At 53.3% G+C, this 15123-nt stretch overlaps 4 protein-coding genes across 4 annotated transcripts; 2 read left to right on the top strand and 2 right to left on the bottom strand.

Annotated features, from left to right (window-relative positions):
* Positions 1-4032: 4032 nt before the first annotated feature.
* On the bottom strand, positions 4033-4952 carry HER10_EVM0003565 (uncharacterized protein; the record flags this gene model as incomplete). Its single annotated transcript, XM_035473237.1, has 2 exons — positions 4033-4450; positions 4513-4952. The coding sequence occupies 2 exons, from the start codon at positions 4950-4952 to the stop codon at positions 4033-4035; spliced, it is 858 nt and encodes a 285-aa protein (XP_035338194.1).
* Positions 4953-8765: 3813 nt separating this feature from the next.
* HER10_EVM0006796 (Not1 domain-containing protein) lies at positions 8766-11391 on the bottom strand. The gene is made up of 4 exons (XM_035476372.1): positions 10849-11391; positions 9701-10787; positions 9138-9648; positions 8766-9080 (listed from the first exon to the last, which is right to left on the bottom strand). The coding sequence occupies exons 1-4, from the start codon at positions 11101-11103 to the stop codon at positions 9020-9022; spliced, it is 1914 nt and encodes a 637-aa protein (XP_035338491.1). The 5' UTR covers positions 11104-11391; the 3' UTR covers positions 8766-9019.
* Positions 11392-12233: 842 nt separating this feature from the next.
* HER10_EVM0008218 (uncharacterized protein) lies at positions 12234-12934 on the top strand (the record flags this gene model as incomplete). The annotated part of the gene is made up of 5 exons (XM_035477749.1): positions 12234-12240; positions 12303-12481; positions 12536-12578; positions 12644-12834; positions 12893-12934. 5 exons carry the CDS (start codon positions 12234-12236, stop codon positions 12932-12934), a joined length of 462 nt encoding a protein of 153 aa, XP_035338632.1.
* A 958-nt stretch (positions 12935-13892) lies between these two features.
* On the top strand, positions 13893-15075 carry HER10_EVM0007783 (cyclophilin type peptidyl-prolyl cis-trans isomerase/CLD; the record flags this gene model as incomplete). Its single annotated transcript, XM_035477328.1, has 2 exons — positions 13893-14256; positions 14315-15075. The coding sequence occupies 2 exons, from the start codon at positions 13893-13895 to the stop codon at positions 15073-15075; spliced, it is 1125 nt and encodes a 374-aa protein (XP_035338591.1).
* Between the last annotated feature and the right edge of the window lie 48 nt (positions 15076-15123).

Below are 15123 nucleotides of genomic sequence, written 5' to 3' on the forward strand. Positions count from 1 at the left end.
CCCGTATTCGTGCCATCTGGGTCTCGGACGAGAGGAATATAACGTACAAGGCCGCAGGCGGCCCGGTAATAGCAACCGAGGACGGGCTTGCATCTTGCTACGTACTACCGCTGTCCGCTGCCGCTGTCACAGCCACACTCTGCCCAGCCGTTTGTCTCAGTCGCATCTCACTACGTCTCACTTTCTGGGACCTCTTCAGCCCTATCCCAAGAGGTTTCCCTTCCGACTTCCAAGCTTTCCATACCACACCCTTCTCACTTTCCCCTCCAGATCCTCAACATCATCTCACTTTCGTTTCTTTTTTCTTCCTCCTCTTTCTCAGGCTTGTCTTTTTTTACGTTTCGCTTCAGAGACACACAGGAAAAGGCGGGAGTTTTGCGGTTACGGTCGATCGGAATAGTCGGTCAAGTGTCTCACTCCTCAACAGCAGAGACAAAGGTATCATAATTCAACCCTGTCGTCTGTCGGCCGTCATCCTTCCGGGCCTTCCTATGTATGTACCTGCAATCACGGGGAGGATCTTCACTGCCGTTGTCCGATCCAACTCTGTGACTTTGTCTTTTTCTCTCTATACCAGTTCCAGCCAGATGCCACCTCACCTTGCCTTAATTCGCAAGAAACAAAAGACCGTCACGACACCATGAACCCCTACGCCCTTTTGTATCTCGCCCTTTTGTATTTGACGTTTGGCAAAAGTTCCGCCCTTCCTTCTCCCCGTCACGAAGCTACCCTTACTACTGCGAGTAGGCGTACATCAGTTCTACGGATAGTGATTGTGATAATGACGACGATGATGATAACGCACCTTGGCCCATGACTCACCAAGTCCAAAAGCCGGGCAGGCTATAACGCATGAGGAAAACAATCAAGAAAGTCCAGGGTGATTGGGAAAACACGAAAGCTAATGCACAGCAATCCTCACGACGTTTAGTTCCTCTCCCTTCCCCCCCGATCCGAAATCCGTATCCGCCATGCCGCCATGCAATGTCCCATCGACCCATGTCACAATTGGCGCTAAACACCCAAGACATCAGCGGAGTCGCGGAGTCGTTGATCACCTAGTGGCTCTATGGTTCAAGAACCGAGGCCAAAAAAATCAGGTAGCGAGAAACTCGCGAGAAATAAGCCACAGCTTCGCTTCTTCCTCCTTGTTTCAACCTCATTCGTACCGCCGAAAGTAAGTCAAAGGTATTACTGTAGTAACTGTACTAAGCCTGCTCGTCCGCATATCAACCTGCATCCTCGCATGTTAGGCATAGAGAGAGGCTAAGGAAAAAGGGACCTCTCAATGCCCACTGGTAACACAGACTTGTTCCAAAAAATCATCACCGCCTCATTAACCTCGCCCACGCCTCTAATCCGCATAAACGCTTCAATACCCATTCGCCCAAATCGTTTCCCTTGCAGCATGGTGCCCATGCCCATCATCCTCTTCCTTGACTTGGACTCGAACGCTATTTCTCCTATACACTAATGTCTGCCTAAGTTTCAACTCTCTTGACTACGCCGTACACGTACCCAAGCAAGCCCCGCGCGCGAATCCTGAAATGCTACCTGGGCGCGTTTAAAGCGTGATGCCCGCCTAACGCGCGCAAACGTAGATACATATCCCCAGGCGCTTCGGCGGTGGGCCAGGCGGTCAGGTTATCGGCATTGGCAAATGGCAAATGGCAAACGGCAATGTTGTTATTGTCATTTTACTGCGTCGTCAGTTGAAGGGAGAGTATCCGTATGCATAGCCTTAATGTGACGTCAAATCAGATAATACCGGACTCAACGCCGAGCTTCCTAGTCTCACAGTCTTGTCTCATCTCATCTCATCCAATGTAGGCAAACTGACGGGGAAAAAATGTAAACTAATATTATTATAATACTCCCGTGAGCTGACGGGTTACACAAAAAGTAGAGACATGAGAAGAGAAAAAAGAAAAAAAAAAAAAAAAGGCCCGAGGTGGTCCACGGTAGAAAAGGACCATGCACCAATCACCCCCGACTCATCCCATGCCCGCTACCTTACGTAGTTCTATGTAATGCGCGCGTGTGTGTATGTACCTCGAGGTATACTATGTACGTTCGTTCCACCGTCAGCAATTATGTGCGGTAATCTGTCGATTCTAAGCCACCACCGCCCGTCTCCCCGCACCCTGCAGCTTCCAATACAATGTTTCCCCCCTCCCCATTCCATCCATCCCACATCATCGTGTGTCTCTTTGCAGTTAAACAAGCACTGAGAACGCCCTGCCCCATCAATGATCACCATCACCATCACCATCACCATCATCATCATCACCCATTCCCACAAGGCTGTCTCGGTGACACGGTGTCACTATAGACAAGCAGAAGCGCGCGTTTCACCGCATCCTTCTCCTTTGCCGTCCTCCACCTCGACTGCCACCACAACCACATCCACGCCCGCTCTCTGCTCACCTTACCTTACCTTACCCTAAGCTACCGTTCGATTCGGCAGGGTGGACAAGATAAAGCTCGCCACGGCACAGTAGTGTAGCTTCCTTCCGCGGAGGCAAAAAGCTTCCTTCCGTCATTCCCTAAGCGAGACCTCCGTTGTGTAGGTATCCGTATGAAAGGTAGATGGTCTCATCTGATGTGCTTAGCTTCCCGCTCCCCCGTCAGCTGTGCGATGTATGTATGTAGATGCATTTCGAATTCAGGGTATCTTTGTCTTTCTTGTCTCGTTGTCTGCCTTCTCCTCTTGGCGGATTACTCTGTAATGTCTTCCTGTTTCCTTGGGCCGAAATCGTTATCGTCGTGTAATAGTGTAGTTTGTCGTAATGGTCATCGTCGTCCATCTCCTCTCCTCTCCTCTCCAACCCCCCCTCCAAAGAAAAAAACAGTAAGCCGTCGTCCGCATCCATCCAGTTTGACAATACCTCGCCATCCCATCCGATCAGCCCAGTAAGGCCCCGTGCCGCAATGCGAGGAGACCGAGATGCCCGCCCCATATTAAACCATTACAACCACCTCTCATGGTCCCGAATATGCCTTGCGCCACACCTGCAAGCTACCCCAATCGTCGTATCAATCCATCCTCACGTCCCCATTCCCACCCCAGTCCCAAGACAGTTGAGCCATAACAAGACTGGAAAAATAGGCACAGCCCCATCGCCATGCAGAAAACATAAGGAAAAGCGTCTCGCGACGTACATCCGTCTATCGATCACCACACACACCTTGTGGTAACACCAAGACCACTAAGACCGCTAGGCCCAACCACCCTTGCATCCTCCGGCCATGTGCTCCCTGCTTTTCGTGTCCCTGCTTGCCCATTCAGAAGAGCGAATGGGTAGCCAAGTAGGCAAAGGTTCCCAGGGCCCAATATCGTCAGATGTGCAGTGGTCAAAGCCGTAGCCAAGTAGGCAAAGGTTCCCAGGGCCCAATATCGTCAGATGTGCAGTGGTCAAAGCCACACAGCCTGCATAGATTTCTTCTCGAAGCCTTCCCACATGGGTAAAGCCCGTCGTTGAAAAAACAACCTCTTCCGCGAACCTCACACCCTGCTGCTCCACATGACCGCCTGGGACCATGCAGTCTATGCCCAATCGTATCTAGACTCAGTAGGTAACATCATGGCCTGTTGAGCTTAGGACGGACTGACTTTGCTGCGACTTTTGCTGGTCACCAATTCCGAAAGAGAAAGTGAGCTGCAACCAGGCCGAGTCGTGCCGACGTGATTGGTTGTGCAACCCGACTCTATGGTATGGTTGCCAACGTCATAAGCTTGTGTTGCCTCAGCCGCACTCTTGTCAGTGGGCCGAACCAAAGAAAGAGAGACGTGTTGCCGGGTCGCTAAAAGCCAGCATGTCGTGTCGGGCGACGGCCCTGGCTCCTGTGCTCCGGAACCTGGGCTTCGTTTCGCTGTCGACTTTTACCGCCGTCTTCCTGTGGGGAAAGCAACCGGGGCGTCGTTTTCCAAGCTCTTGCAGGTGCGTCTTCACTTCTAGGCATCAGCTTTGCCCGTGCCTGTGGCCCAATGGTGATCCGCCTTCGACGATGGGGCAGTGCCAACGATGACCCTCAATGCCAACCTCGCGCACGCTTGCGTTTGTCTTCACACGGATTCTTGCACTTGGGGCAAACGTGGTCCGGATACGAATTGACATCGACTCTTATCAAGCACTTTGAGCACCGCCACCATCGCGACGAGAGATTGCGTCCCTGGAGCCAGCTGTCGTCCACGTGGGTGCCCCGCTTGAAAATGTCTTCGTTGTGATAGTCTCGCAGGTGATCTCTGAAGTGGTCCCGTCGTCCGAATGGTTCGCTTCTTCGCGAGCACTTTGGATAGTCGCACTTGTGAGCTTCCTTCTTTGACGGGTCTTGGTGGACTTGTCTATAGTGTCTCTCGAGGTCGGCCTTGCGCTTGAATGGGTTTGCTGTGCATCCCGCCTCGAGGCAGGGGAATTTGTAGTCCACGACTTCTTGCTGCTCTTGGCCACTGCGCACAGCATTGTTAGCACTGCTTGACCATCTCTGTCAGAGGCCTCCGCATTGACTAACCCTTGATGGGGTATCACTGTTGGATACTGCCCTGCAGGGACATATCGTGGTTTCATCTGCCAGTAGCCTCCGTCTTCGGTGGGAACGTAATCGTACTGCGACCAGTCTACGTTTCCATAGTAAGGTTCAGACGCTTGTTGTGCCGATGAAGACGCAGCACTCGCATACTCGTCTGCATAGTATCCTCCATAGCTCTCGTCGTAGCCGTCGCCATAGTCACCCGTAGGAGAGTGGCTCATGTTATGCGTGTATGAGTATGACATACCAGGCGAAGAGCCGTATGAGGATGGTGTAAGAGGACCTCGGGAGCTGATGTCTGAGGGCTGACGAGCAAGTTCCGGAGCCTCTAGGAAAGTAGGGGAGTCAAGGTAGTCTCCTGCCGATACTGGAGACGTTGCGTTAACATGATAGCTTGCTCCGCGGTAATAGTGGCTGTCCATTGTTTCTGACTTAAACAAGTGAAACTGTCGTGCTGTCTAAACCGTTTATATCCCGGCTTCTGGATAGCAGTTCAGTAAAGGGAGGGTGACCTCGCAAGGTTGGGGGGAGCATACAACATTTAAAGGAGAGTAAGCAGTAGCGAGGAATGCCGGGAGCCAAGGAAAATATACCAACTTACATAAATGGGATGCCAGTGTCAGACTCGTGGGGGGAAGGCGGGCTGGTTTCGGAGAGTCAAAAACGTGGCTCACACATCAATACCCATGAAAATAAGGCAGCTTAGATTGTGGATAAGTTGAGTACAGGCAAAAATCCTCGTCGCCGTGGGGTTTATAGTCCAGAAAGGAGTGGAAGCCTGTTCATGAACAGGGTAAGTGTTAGGCAAAGTGCAATACCGAACAACACTAGAGTCCGAGCAGATAAAGGGTTTGTTGAAGTGATTCCCAAATGACAAGCTCACGAATTGGAGGGGGAAGTGGGTGGTTCAAGTATGAGCGGGACAAGGCAAATTCAAGTTTCACCGCCTTGGAGCTGGAAGGAATAAAGGTGGCAGCGAGACGTCAAGCGGCACAGATACACGAGCAGGCGGTAGAATGGGGTCATGGCAACCCACCAGCACAAGGCTTCAACCTCCGTAAGACGGCCTTGGCCATGGGGAGCCTCAAACGAGCGGGCATGTCGAACGTCGTAAAGCTCCATAAGCCCCCGGGCCATTTCCGCGTAGGGTGAAGATGGGATAGAGTTGTCTTGGCCATACGGCGCGAAGCGAGGAAACAACTGCAAGTGCTGGGGTTTCTCCACCAACTTGAACGTCTGATCGAGTGAGAGGCGGTCCTCGGTGAGTGACATGCTTCTAGAAGGGGGCTTAGAATCGCCAGCCACCAAGTCGATGGATTCATGCGGGAAGACATGCATAACTGGCAACCTGGTCTGAAAACAAACCGGCGAGATTCGAGATCAGGTCAGCCCAAGACCCGCCAGATACTCCCATGACGATGCACCCACCTATCACTCGACAGGGCTGGCGGCGGGGTGGTTAAAGAGCGCGGTACGGATACATTCGAGGGGGCCTCAACGGCCATTGACATTAAATCGAAAGGGGGGACCAGTTCCGGCTGGGCAGTCAGCTCTGAGTTACCATGAGTGTTTTTAGGCCGACTTCATTGGTAAAAGGTACTGGCGACCCAAGACATGTCTGGCAGACCCAAAAGATAAACCGGGGCAGAGAAAGGCCCCATTATGGAAATGTTTCTGGTGGTCGGTTTGTACGGCACGGCAGGGTCAAGGTCAGTCAACCCGGAGTTGGGGACTCGAGGTACCGCGTCTAGTGCAGGACCGGACAAGGGGCGCGAAGATAAGCCAGTGAGCTATGAGGCCGACAGTTGCGAGATATGTCATGGATGGCGAGAGATTATCGCTCAGTGGCATAGCAAACTGGATGGTAGCAATTAGGGCGTTGTAGGGCTCGGGCTCGGGGCGGACTTGGCAGGATGCGATGCGGCTGTCTAGATGGACTGAAGATCGGAATCGCGGAGGAGAGGCTTGACTGGTAGAATATCTCGTTGCCTGGCCCCGCACTGCCACACTAGTGTGCGCGTGAACGCTTGCAGTCCCAGCCCTTGCTGCTGTGCAGGGTCCAAATGCTAGAGTGGAATCAGCCAAGAAACAATGGTACCGCAAATCATGAAGCCCTCACTGGTCCAATCGTAACCAGGTAGGTGAGGCCATAGTAAGCCTAGGGGGCGGTTTGGAATCCAATGGAGTCTCTCGCTCTCTGGCGGAGGACCCCTCTGCCCAGCGAAGCGATTCCCTTCTGGGGCAGACATTGAATACGGAGTACCGTTGTACCTCGGTTGCTTTCCTGGGAGCGAGTTCCTGTCATGGCTCATTGATGGATTGTGTGGTGCTGCGCAGCGCAGTTGCAGTGCAACCATTGTCACATCGAGGTATTCCATCGGGGGCCAATCCGCTGGATCCGCCGCAAAGCTGCATGTTGCCCACCGGAATAGCCTGAGACCCAGAAGGACTGATGAGTGATGGCCAACCAAGTGAACCGGTTCCGGGGCGATTCCAGGTCCGATTTCCTGTCTCCTCGGCCAGGTTGCCCTCTCTGAGCGTCCGCCGACCCTGGACGGGGAACAGTGACACAGGCGGTGACGGCCATCATGACTCTGTAGTCTGTAAGATGGTGAAACTTCACCTTTTTTGCGCAAACGACACCTTGCAATGGTCAGGTGTCTTTGGCAAGATAGGTAGGTGCCCAACTTCTGGCGCGGGTACGGAAGAACCGGGAGATAGCGGCGGGCGTGCTTCATGTCCGGCTGACGGTCGATGCAGGTTTGGTTCGGTGAAGCAAGTCAGAGAGGATACGGCGATACGAAAAGGTGCCTTTTTTTGTCATGCTGGTGTAACTCAGAGTCTGTTGGATCTTCAAAAAGGCGCATATCGAGTAGTAGCAGGATCCATTCTGATGGGCCCTTTGCTCGGACGAGCCATTTTCTGGCGTGAGAAAACACGAAGGCCAGGTATGCGATACTGTTGGAAGAAGGTTGAGAGACCTCGAGATGTGGATTCGGTCCAACGTGTTGGAGTCACTTGGAGAGGTGTTCGAGCTTCGTGGATGGTCAGAAGAGACTTTGGTGACTCCAGGAAAAGGTAGTCATCTGAATAAACCGCTCTGCCAACGGGCTTTTGCTGGGTCCTACCCATGACGCTCGACTGGGTTCACGGTTGCTAGTTTGGAAGGAGGCAAGTTGGCAGGTCCGCGACACGCCCCAGGGGGAAGAAAAGGTGGGTCTCAACAACCTTCTAGAAGTCTTCTATCGCTTGTGCAAGCGCGTGTCAACTTTGTCGGAAGGTGGTGATGCATCATGGCCCTCCATTGGGCCTGCCGCTTGCCCCACTAACCTTAAGGAACTTTCTTCTCACGTTTCACCCTCTCGACCTAGGGTACCGGTAGGAGTCTCGTCACGTTGTGACGCTCTACCTACTTGTAGATTTGCAGTACCATGTCAACTTGCTCCTTCACACCTGGCAAATCATTACCACCTTAGCCAACAGGTAGGTAAGCACGCAGATGAGAGACTGCCGCTTTGCCGCCGTCGACTTCCCTTACTCTGCTCTTGCTTCCCTGCACGTATATGCCGCTTCAACAGTACTGGCTACCCTTCCTGGCCCTGGCCTGTCAAGTCATTTCGCTTCATATCGACGTGCCTCATACTTCCTGGCCATGTTCGCCCGGCTTGTGACAACACAAGTGGCGGAGTGGTTTATTGCAGAATGTCAATGGTTTGCGCTGGCTGGAAAGCTTGATTGCAACCCTCCACAGTTCCGTGCTTCGTCATTGTCGCCTCAGCCCTGGCATTGGTTCTGACCATTCGGAACGCCCACCGGCACATCCATAACCCAATTCGTCCTGGGTGGCTACGTACGTCTAAGACTTGGAGAATCGCGGGGGATAAGGTATTCGCCAACCCACCCGCTGGCGGCTATGTTTTGTGTCACGCAGAAACGGATCCACACGGGGCGACTGTCGGGGTGGCCGGAGCTTCCAAGGAGCCTGGAGGTCGTCTTCTCAACTCATTTCGGCCGAGCCTGGATCCGGGCGCCGGGGTGCAAGCCGTCATCGACTGCCCCCAGCTCTTGAGCGTCCAGTGAGGTGGTTGGATGGAGTACTGGAACAGGCCATCTCCGACAGGGCCAGAACACACTGCACCTACCGGGATCTTATTTTGCCTTTATGCTGACCGCCGAGGACAGGGTCCCTGATATCATGGCAGGGCAAACGGCCTTGGCGATGCCGAAAGTGCTCAATCAAAGGTCACGCGCATTGCGAATAGGTTGTTTTGTCTTCATGTGCAAAAGCCGAATTGGAGCGGCCTGTAGCCTCCCCATTTCATAGCCAGTCAATAGTCAGTGTACTTCAACAAAGGTGAGCCAGATAGACCTTGGCTGTATGTTTCCGCAAAAAGAGGCAACGCCGTTCCTCCCGATACCAATGGTTTGAGGCCCCCATCCCAATCCGAGGCTACGCCTGGCATGAAACCCCGTAAACCTTGCTGCCTATTCATACATCGTCCTCGAGGAATTTGTACGCGAACTTGAAGTCCGCCTTTCTTCGGTTCATCCTGCCCGTTGAGTTAGCTTAATTACCTCAGTCTGAAGTCTTCGAGAAAATAACTCACCATGTGCTTTCGTAGTCGAAAAAGCGGTATGTGCCCTGCTCGAATTCCTCGGTGATGTTCTTTGGCTCTTCGTGGCGCTGGAACCAGGTTTGATATTGCTTGTGGAACCGCCAGCTCTGGTCCTTCAACGCCTTGGCGGCCAGGTATTGCTGGGGCGTGCCTTGCTTGTAGTAGAACACGTAGAAGAGCGTGTCAGGGTCGATCCGTGAGTATAGCCGCGGGTCATCAAACAAAGGGAGTGGCTCTTGAGGAAAGCCAACGCCAGTTGATGTCAATCGCAAGTCGGGACGGTACGTTCTGGGCACATCTGCATCCATGATGTCGGGACACGTAGCCTGGCTGGTCTGGAGCATGCGTTGCGTGGATGGCGAGTTGAGAGGCGCCGGGCGCTTGCGGGAAGCTTCAAAAGACTCGACGAGGTCTTGCAAAGATGACGGAAGGTGATATATGGACTCTTCCTCTTCCTCTGCTGTAGGCTTGACCCCATTTGTGGCACCATTTGTTTGAGATGCTAAAGAACATTAGTAAACTATGAGACTGGTCACGGTGTTGGGCGGGCTTACCTTTGGCTGCCCCCGAAGCACTTGCCGCAGCCTGCTCCTTTTTCGCACGCTTCTCTGCCTTGGTAGGGGCCGAGACGGCCTTTGTGCTCGTGCTTGTGCTTGCACTTGCGTTTGCGCTGGCGCTCGCATTTGCGATCGGTGGTTCGCTTGGGGTTGTTGATGGTGGTGGTGGCTGCTTGGGTTCGGGCTCCTTTGCTGCAACAGGGTGCGCTGATGTCGTTGCGGGTGAGCTTGTAGCGCTGGTTTTCGATTGCGAGCCCGGCGTACTGGCAGGGACGGGTGCTGCGCCTGGCGGAGGGGGCAAAGGAGAGATGCCGATCTTGTCTGACGCTGCCGCTGCCGCCGCCGCAGAGGCGTATTTGAGGCCTTCAGCAGGTCTTGCGGGGGCTACCGCTGGCTTCATCGTAGGCCCGGTTGCTGCGCCATTGCCAATGATTGTCGGCATATGCAAGGTAGCTAACGCAGGCAGTGGGGACTTGTTCTGTGAGCTCGACCTGCGTCCTGAAGCAGATGCCTCTGCTACCGCCTTTGGCTTTGGGGGAGCCTTGATGATTTCTGGTTCGGGTGTCGGTTCCTCCGCTATTGACTGAGCATCTTGCGATGAGCCCTTGTCGCCATCTTGAGCTAGGCCAAATGCGCCCTCGTCCTCGTCCAGAGCGAGCTCTTCGTACATCTCCTCGTCCTCGACAAAGTCATCATTCATGCCATCCGAGACGTAATATCGGATCGTCTCTTCAAGTTCAGTAACCTGATCCGTATCGACTCCGCCGTTCTCTAGAGATCTCCGAATAAGCTCTAATTTGCCCTGATGCCACTTATGACGTTCGATGATGCGCTCGATCTCGGCCATTCGTTCCGCCTTGGCAGTTTGGCTCTTGCCCTTCTTCATCGTCGCTTGTATCGATTCGGCCTCGGCTTCTAGGGTTTCGATTTGTTGCTCGAGCTCGTCGACCATGCTATTTAGGAAGTCGCTTGCCTCGGCTTTTGCTTGTTCTTGGGGATCGAGCTTGGCTGAAGAGGCTAACCCTTCCTTGGAGTATGCCTTGGTCTTCATAGCCTTCTCTACGGCCTTGAACTTTTCCATTTGCTGCAGAGGGGATTAGCGGGACCGCGGGGAAGAGCTGCGACCAGGGAGGTGGTAGACCAACCGTCTCGATCAACCTTCGATGCTCCAGCAAAGGAGACTTGTCCTTGATGTCGTTGCTTGCTGCCCATGTCTTGATCTGATCGCGGAGTCTCTGGAGCTTCTTGATTTCGCGCTTGAGGTTGTCCTCCAGCTTCTCTTTTTGGGAGATGTTGTTGGATTGCTCAATCTTTTCGTAAATGGCCTCGAATTCGGCGACGCCTTCCGCCACCTTTTTGAAGCACTTGTCGACTTCTTGTTGGAGTTTGCGTGCCGCCATCTTGTAGGATTGTACGTGGCAGAGATGAAAATGCTGAGCTTAATTACGTGTCTCGATACCGACGGGTTGGGTTTGTCGGTTGTGTCAGGTGTGTCGTGATTGACGCTGGTCTTCGGTGAGCTGTGCTCGTGTCGCAGACGGCCGTCGAAGGGGTGATGGGCGCGATGTGGGTGGATGAATGGGGGGTTTGTCCCTCGCGTGACGACTGCTACGCCGTGTTGACCGGCGTTCGTTGGTTGCGCAATACAGGTTTGCTTGCCGGGAAGTGAGGCGTTTGATGGGTTGAGGATGCGCGCATGCACAAGAAAGAGCTGGATGGAAGATGCTGTGTGGGAGGTGGAGGGCAGAGGTCGCCAGTACCTGAAGACCGATAGATGGTGAAACATGGGAATATTGCAAATAGGCACTTGAAAAGCTATAAAGGGGCCCTTACAATACAAATAATCTCATAAGCACAATATTAATGATATAATCCTTGAAAATCATCAGTTTCACAATACAATGGCCCATTTCGGTAGTATAATAGCATGCAAGACCATCCTCAGTTTCCTTCTATCTATCAGACTGAAGTTCAGGCTACTTCGACTTCGTCACTGAATATGACACGGACCACTGTCAAGCCCAGCCTTGCCAGCTGTTTTCCGCCGTGTTCAGGGATGCGAGACTGGCCACTCTGTAGGATACCTCATTACCGGTAATTCAGATCAGGCAAGGCAATGTGCCAATGCTATTGGTTTTGCCCTGATTCGATGGAAGGAATTTTCAGCAATATTGAAGGGCCACCAGACAGCAGCGCTTGTGACTTGCCAGGCCAAGTACCGATCTGCTGATTGCTTCTTTTCTGTGTGGTTTGCCGCCCGTTTGCCTGTTTGTTCCCGAAGCGCTCGGATTATAGCTTGCATTTTCCCGGGCGAGACAGACAACTCAGCGGTCTCCAGCTGCTCCATTTGTGTTTTGACTTCATTCTCATCCGGGTAACAGTGTCGGAGGGATCCACGTTCCGGCCTATCAGTCGTGTTTGAAGAGCTTGTCACCGAAGCCAGCTTTTGCTACTCTTAGTTGGGTCTTTAAGTCTCAGGTAATTCTGCTGCGTGGTCTCCGATATAGGCAGTGGTGCTGTGCAGTACAAAATGAAAGGTGAGACTGCCTTTCCTCAACTGAGCTTGTGCCTGGTGATGTGAGATAATGATCCCTCCTAGCTATCGTACAGCGGGTGCTGTCTGGGTCAGTGACAGTGGACAACGAAGTGATTTCCTCTATTGGAAAGGGACTTCTTGTTCTTGCTGCTGTGGCTCCCGAAGACACAGAGAAAGATGCCGAGAATCTAGCAAACAAGGTGTTGAAGCTCAGGATGTGGGACGACGATGCCGGCGCAAGGGTGCGTTTGGCCAGTTCCTGACCACTACCACACCTCCATCTAATCTTGTCTCAGTGGAAGAAAACAGTCCCGGACATTGACGGAGAAATTCTCTGCGGTATGTAGGCTGCCGTTCTGGGCTCCTGGGGCAGGCCTTTTCGTGACATCTCATAACCCTCACAGTGTCTCAATTCACGCTTTTCGCCAAGATTGTCAAGAACAAGCCGGATTTTCGCCTCAGCGCAGGAGCCGAGGATGCCAAGAGGCTCTATCACCATTTCTTGCAAAAATTGCAGGATAGCTACGCCGTCGACAAGGTCAAGGATGGACGCTTCCAGGCCATGATGGCTGTGGCCTCCGTCAATGATGGACCGGTCTGTTCCCCTCGAAGCCAACGACAACTGGTGATTCGGTACTAATTCAAATCCAAAGGTCACATTTGAGCTCAACACAGAGCCGACGCCTAAGTCCTGATTGCTCTCGAAGTCTTCCGGGTGCCATTTGCTATGGCCCAAGGTACTAATCCAGCGTCGCCTGACACAAGCCGGGGATTAACTTGAGCGAAATCTAGGTACGCCAGAAGTGCAGCTTGGATTCTGTTCGTTCGAAGCGTCAAGAAGCGATTGCAAACAGCAATGGACCTGACAGGCGGTCCGCTGCGCTTGAAGCTAGATTCGAGTGGTCACAATTCCTTGCCTCAGACATAGAACTCTGCACATAGATGCAACTGCGATGGGCTTGTCATTTTTCATAATACCTCAGAACGCAGGCAGAGATATTGCAACTCGATTACATCAACGCTGCCTGCTTCAACTGCGTAATTTCTTTCTGCCTCATTTCCCCGTTTGCCTCATATTGTCTCTTCAGCCTAGGTACCTCGAGAACATACCTGCCTACCTTACCTAGAAATGCATCACCTAAGGTACACAGCAGCTAAGGCAGGCACCTCATGGAAAAGCCGAGAACAGGGCAGGAAAGGGACATCGGTAAGAATAGCACCCTCTGATTGGCCTATTCTAAAGCTGTTGCTCCTTCCCGGTGAAGCATGCAGGCAGTGAGCAGCGGGTGGTCCGACTGCCCCGCGCACAGGCGTCCGAGCTACCAGAAAGTTCCATCGTACCTTCCCCCACCTTCCAGGTTAGCTCTGGGCTGAAGCATTTATCGTCCACCTCCACCACCAGCGTTCCGAGGGTTAAGCTATACCTTACCTTAGGTACCTTACTTTCCCGACTCAATTGTATGAGCAACACTTCTCACGTTCAACGTAAATCAACGACAACTTCCTACTAGCGTTGGCTCACACGTCGACAACTTTCCAGTCTCGCAAATCTCCTTTGCGGCAACCAAATCTACCCCGCTCTACTGGATCGGCTACAGAATCCCAGCCTGATCAACCTCAACGAGTTCAACTTGCACTTCAGAACTAGTCACAATGTCCGCCGAGGGAACCGAAAACAAGGCCGCGCGCTCGCGCGTGTTCTTTGATATTACAGTCGGCGGTAAGTCCGCTGGCCGTATTACCATGGAGCTCTACAACGACCTCGTCCCCAAGACGGCCGAGAACTTCCGCTGCCTCTGCACCGGCGAGAAGGGTTTGGGCAAGTCCGGCAAGCCTTTGCACTATAAGGGCTCTATCTTCCACCGCGTCATCAAGCAATTCATGATTCAGGGAGGTGATTTCACGGAGGGCAATGGTACAGGCGGCGAGTCCATTTACGGCGCAAAGTTCGAGGATGAGGCTTTCCCTAAGAAGCACGACCGTCCCTTCCTCCTGTCCATGGCCAATGCTGGACCCAGTAAGTACTCTTCTATGCCTGGATGAGGGAGGCTTCTTTCTGACAATGCTACGTACAGACACCAACGGCTCTCAATTCTTCCTCACCACCGTCCCGACGCCTCACCTCGATAACAAGCACGTCGTTTTTGGCGAGGTCCTCAACGGCAAGTCCGTCGTTCGCCAGATCGAGAACCTCCAGACCGAATCAGGCGACAAGCCTCTCAAGGACGCTGTCATTGCAGACTGCGGCGAATTGACCGGAGACGCCGCTCTCGCAGCCGATGTGAAGGCCCCGGACGCCATGGGCGACACCTACGAGGACTTCCCCGAGGACTGTGCAACCCCGCCTGATGCTCAGGAAGTCATCAAGATTGCAGCCGCCTGCAAGGATTACGGCAACAAGGCCTTCAAGGCTGGCGACTTCAACCTCGGTCTCGAGAAGTACCAAAAAGGCCTGCGCTACATCAACGAGGAGCCCGACTTGGAGAAGGAGCCCCCTACTACCAAGGCGGAACTCCAAGCGCTCCGCTTTACCCTCAACAACAACTCGGCCCTGCTTAACATCAAGCTCGAGGTCTGGGATGATGCCGCGAAGACGGCTACGTACGCCCTTGACGTTTCCGGAACCAAGGACGCTGACCGCGCCAAGGCTCTCTACCGCCGCGGCTTTGCCAACGTCCGCCTCAAGGATGAGGAGAACGCCATCAAGGATCTTGAAGAGGCGCACAAGCTCGTGCCGGATGATAAGGTCATTCTCCACGAGCTTAATGCTGTCAAGCAGAAGGCGGCCGCCCGTGCGGCTAAGGAGAAGGCGGCTTACAAGAAGTTCTTCCAATAGATGGAGCCACTCAGCGAGGGCGCTGCACGTACCGTACCGGGAATTGGA

This window comes from Colletotrichum scovillei, assembly GCF_011075155.1.
Source record: "Colletotrichum scovillei strain TJNH1 chromosome Unknown Contig00001, whole genome shotgun sequence".
Classification (NCBI taxonomy): Eukaryota; Fungi; Ascomycota; class Sordariomycetes; order Glomerellales; family Glomerellaceae; genus Colletotrichum; species Colletotrichum scovillei.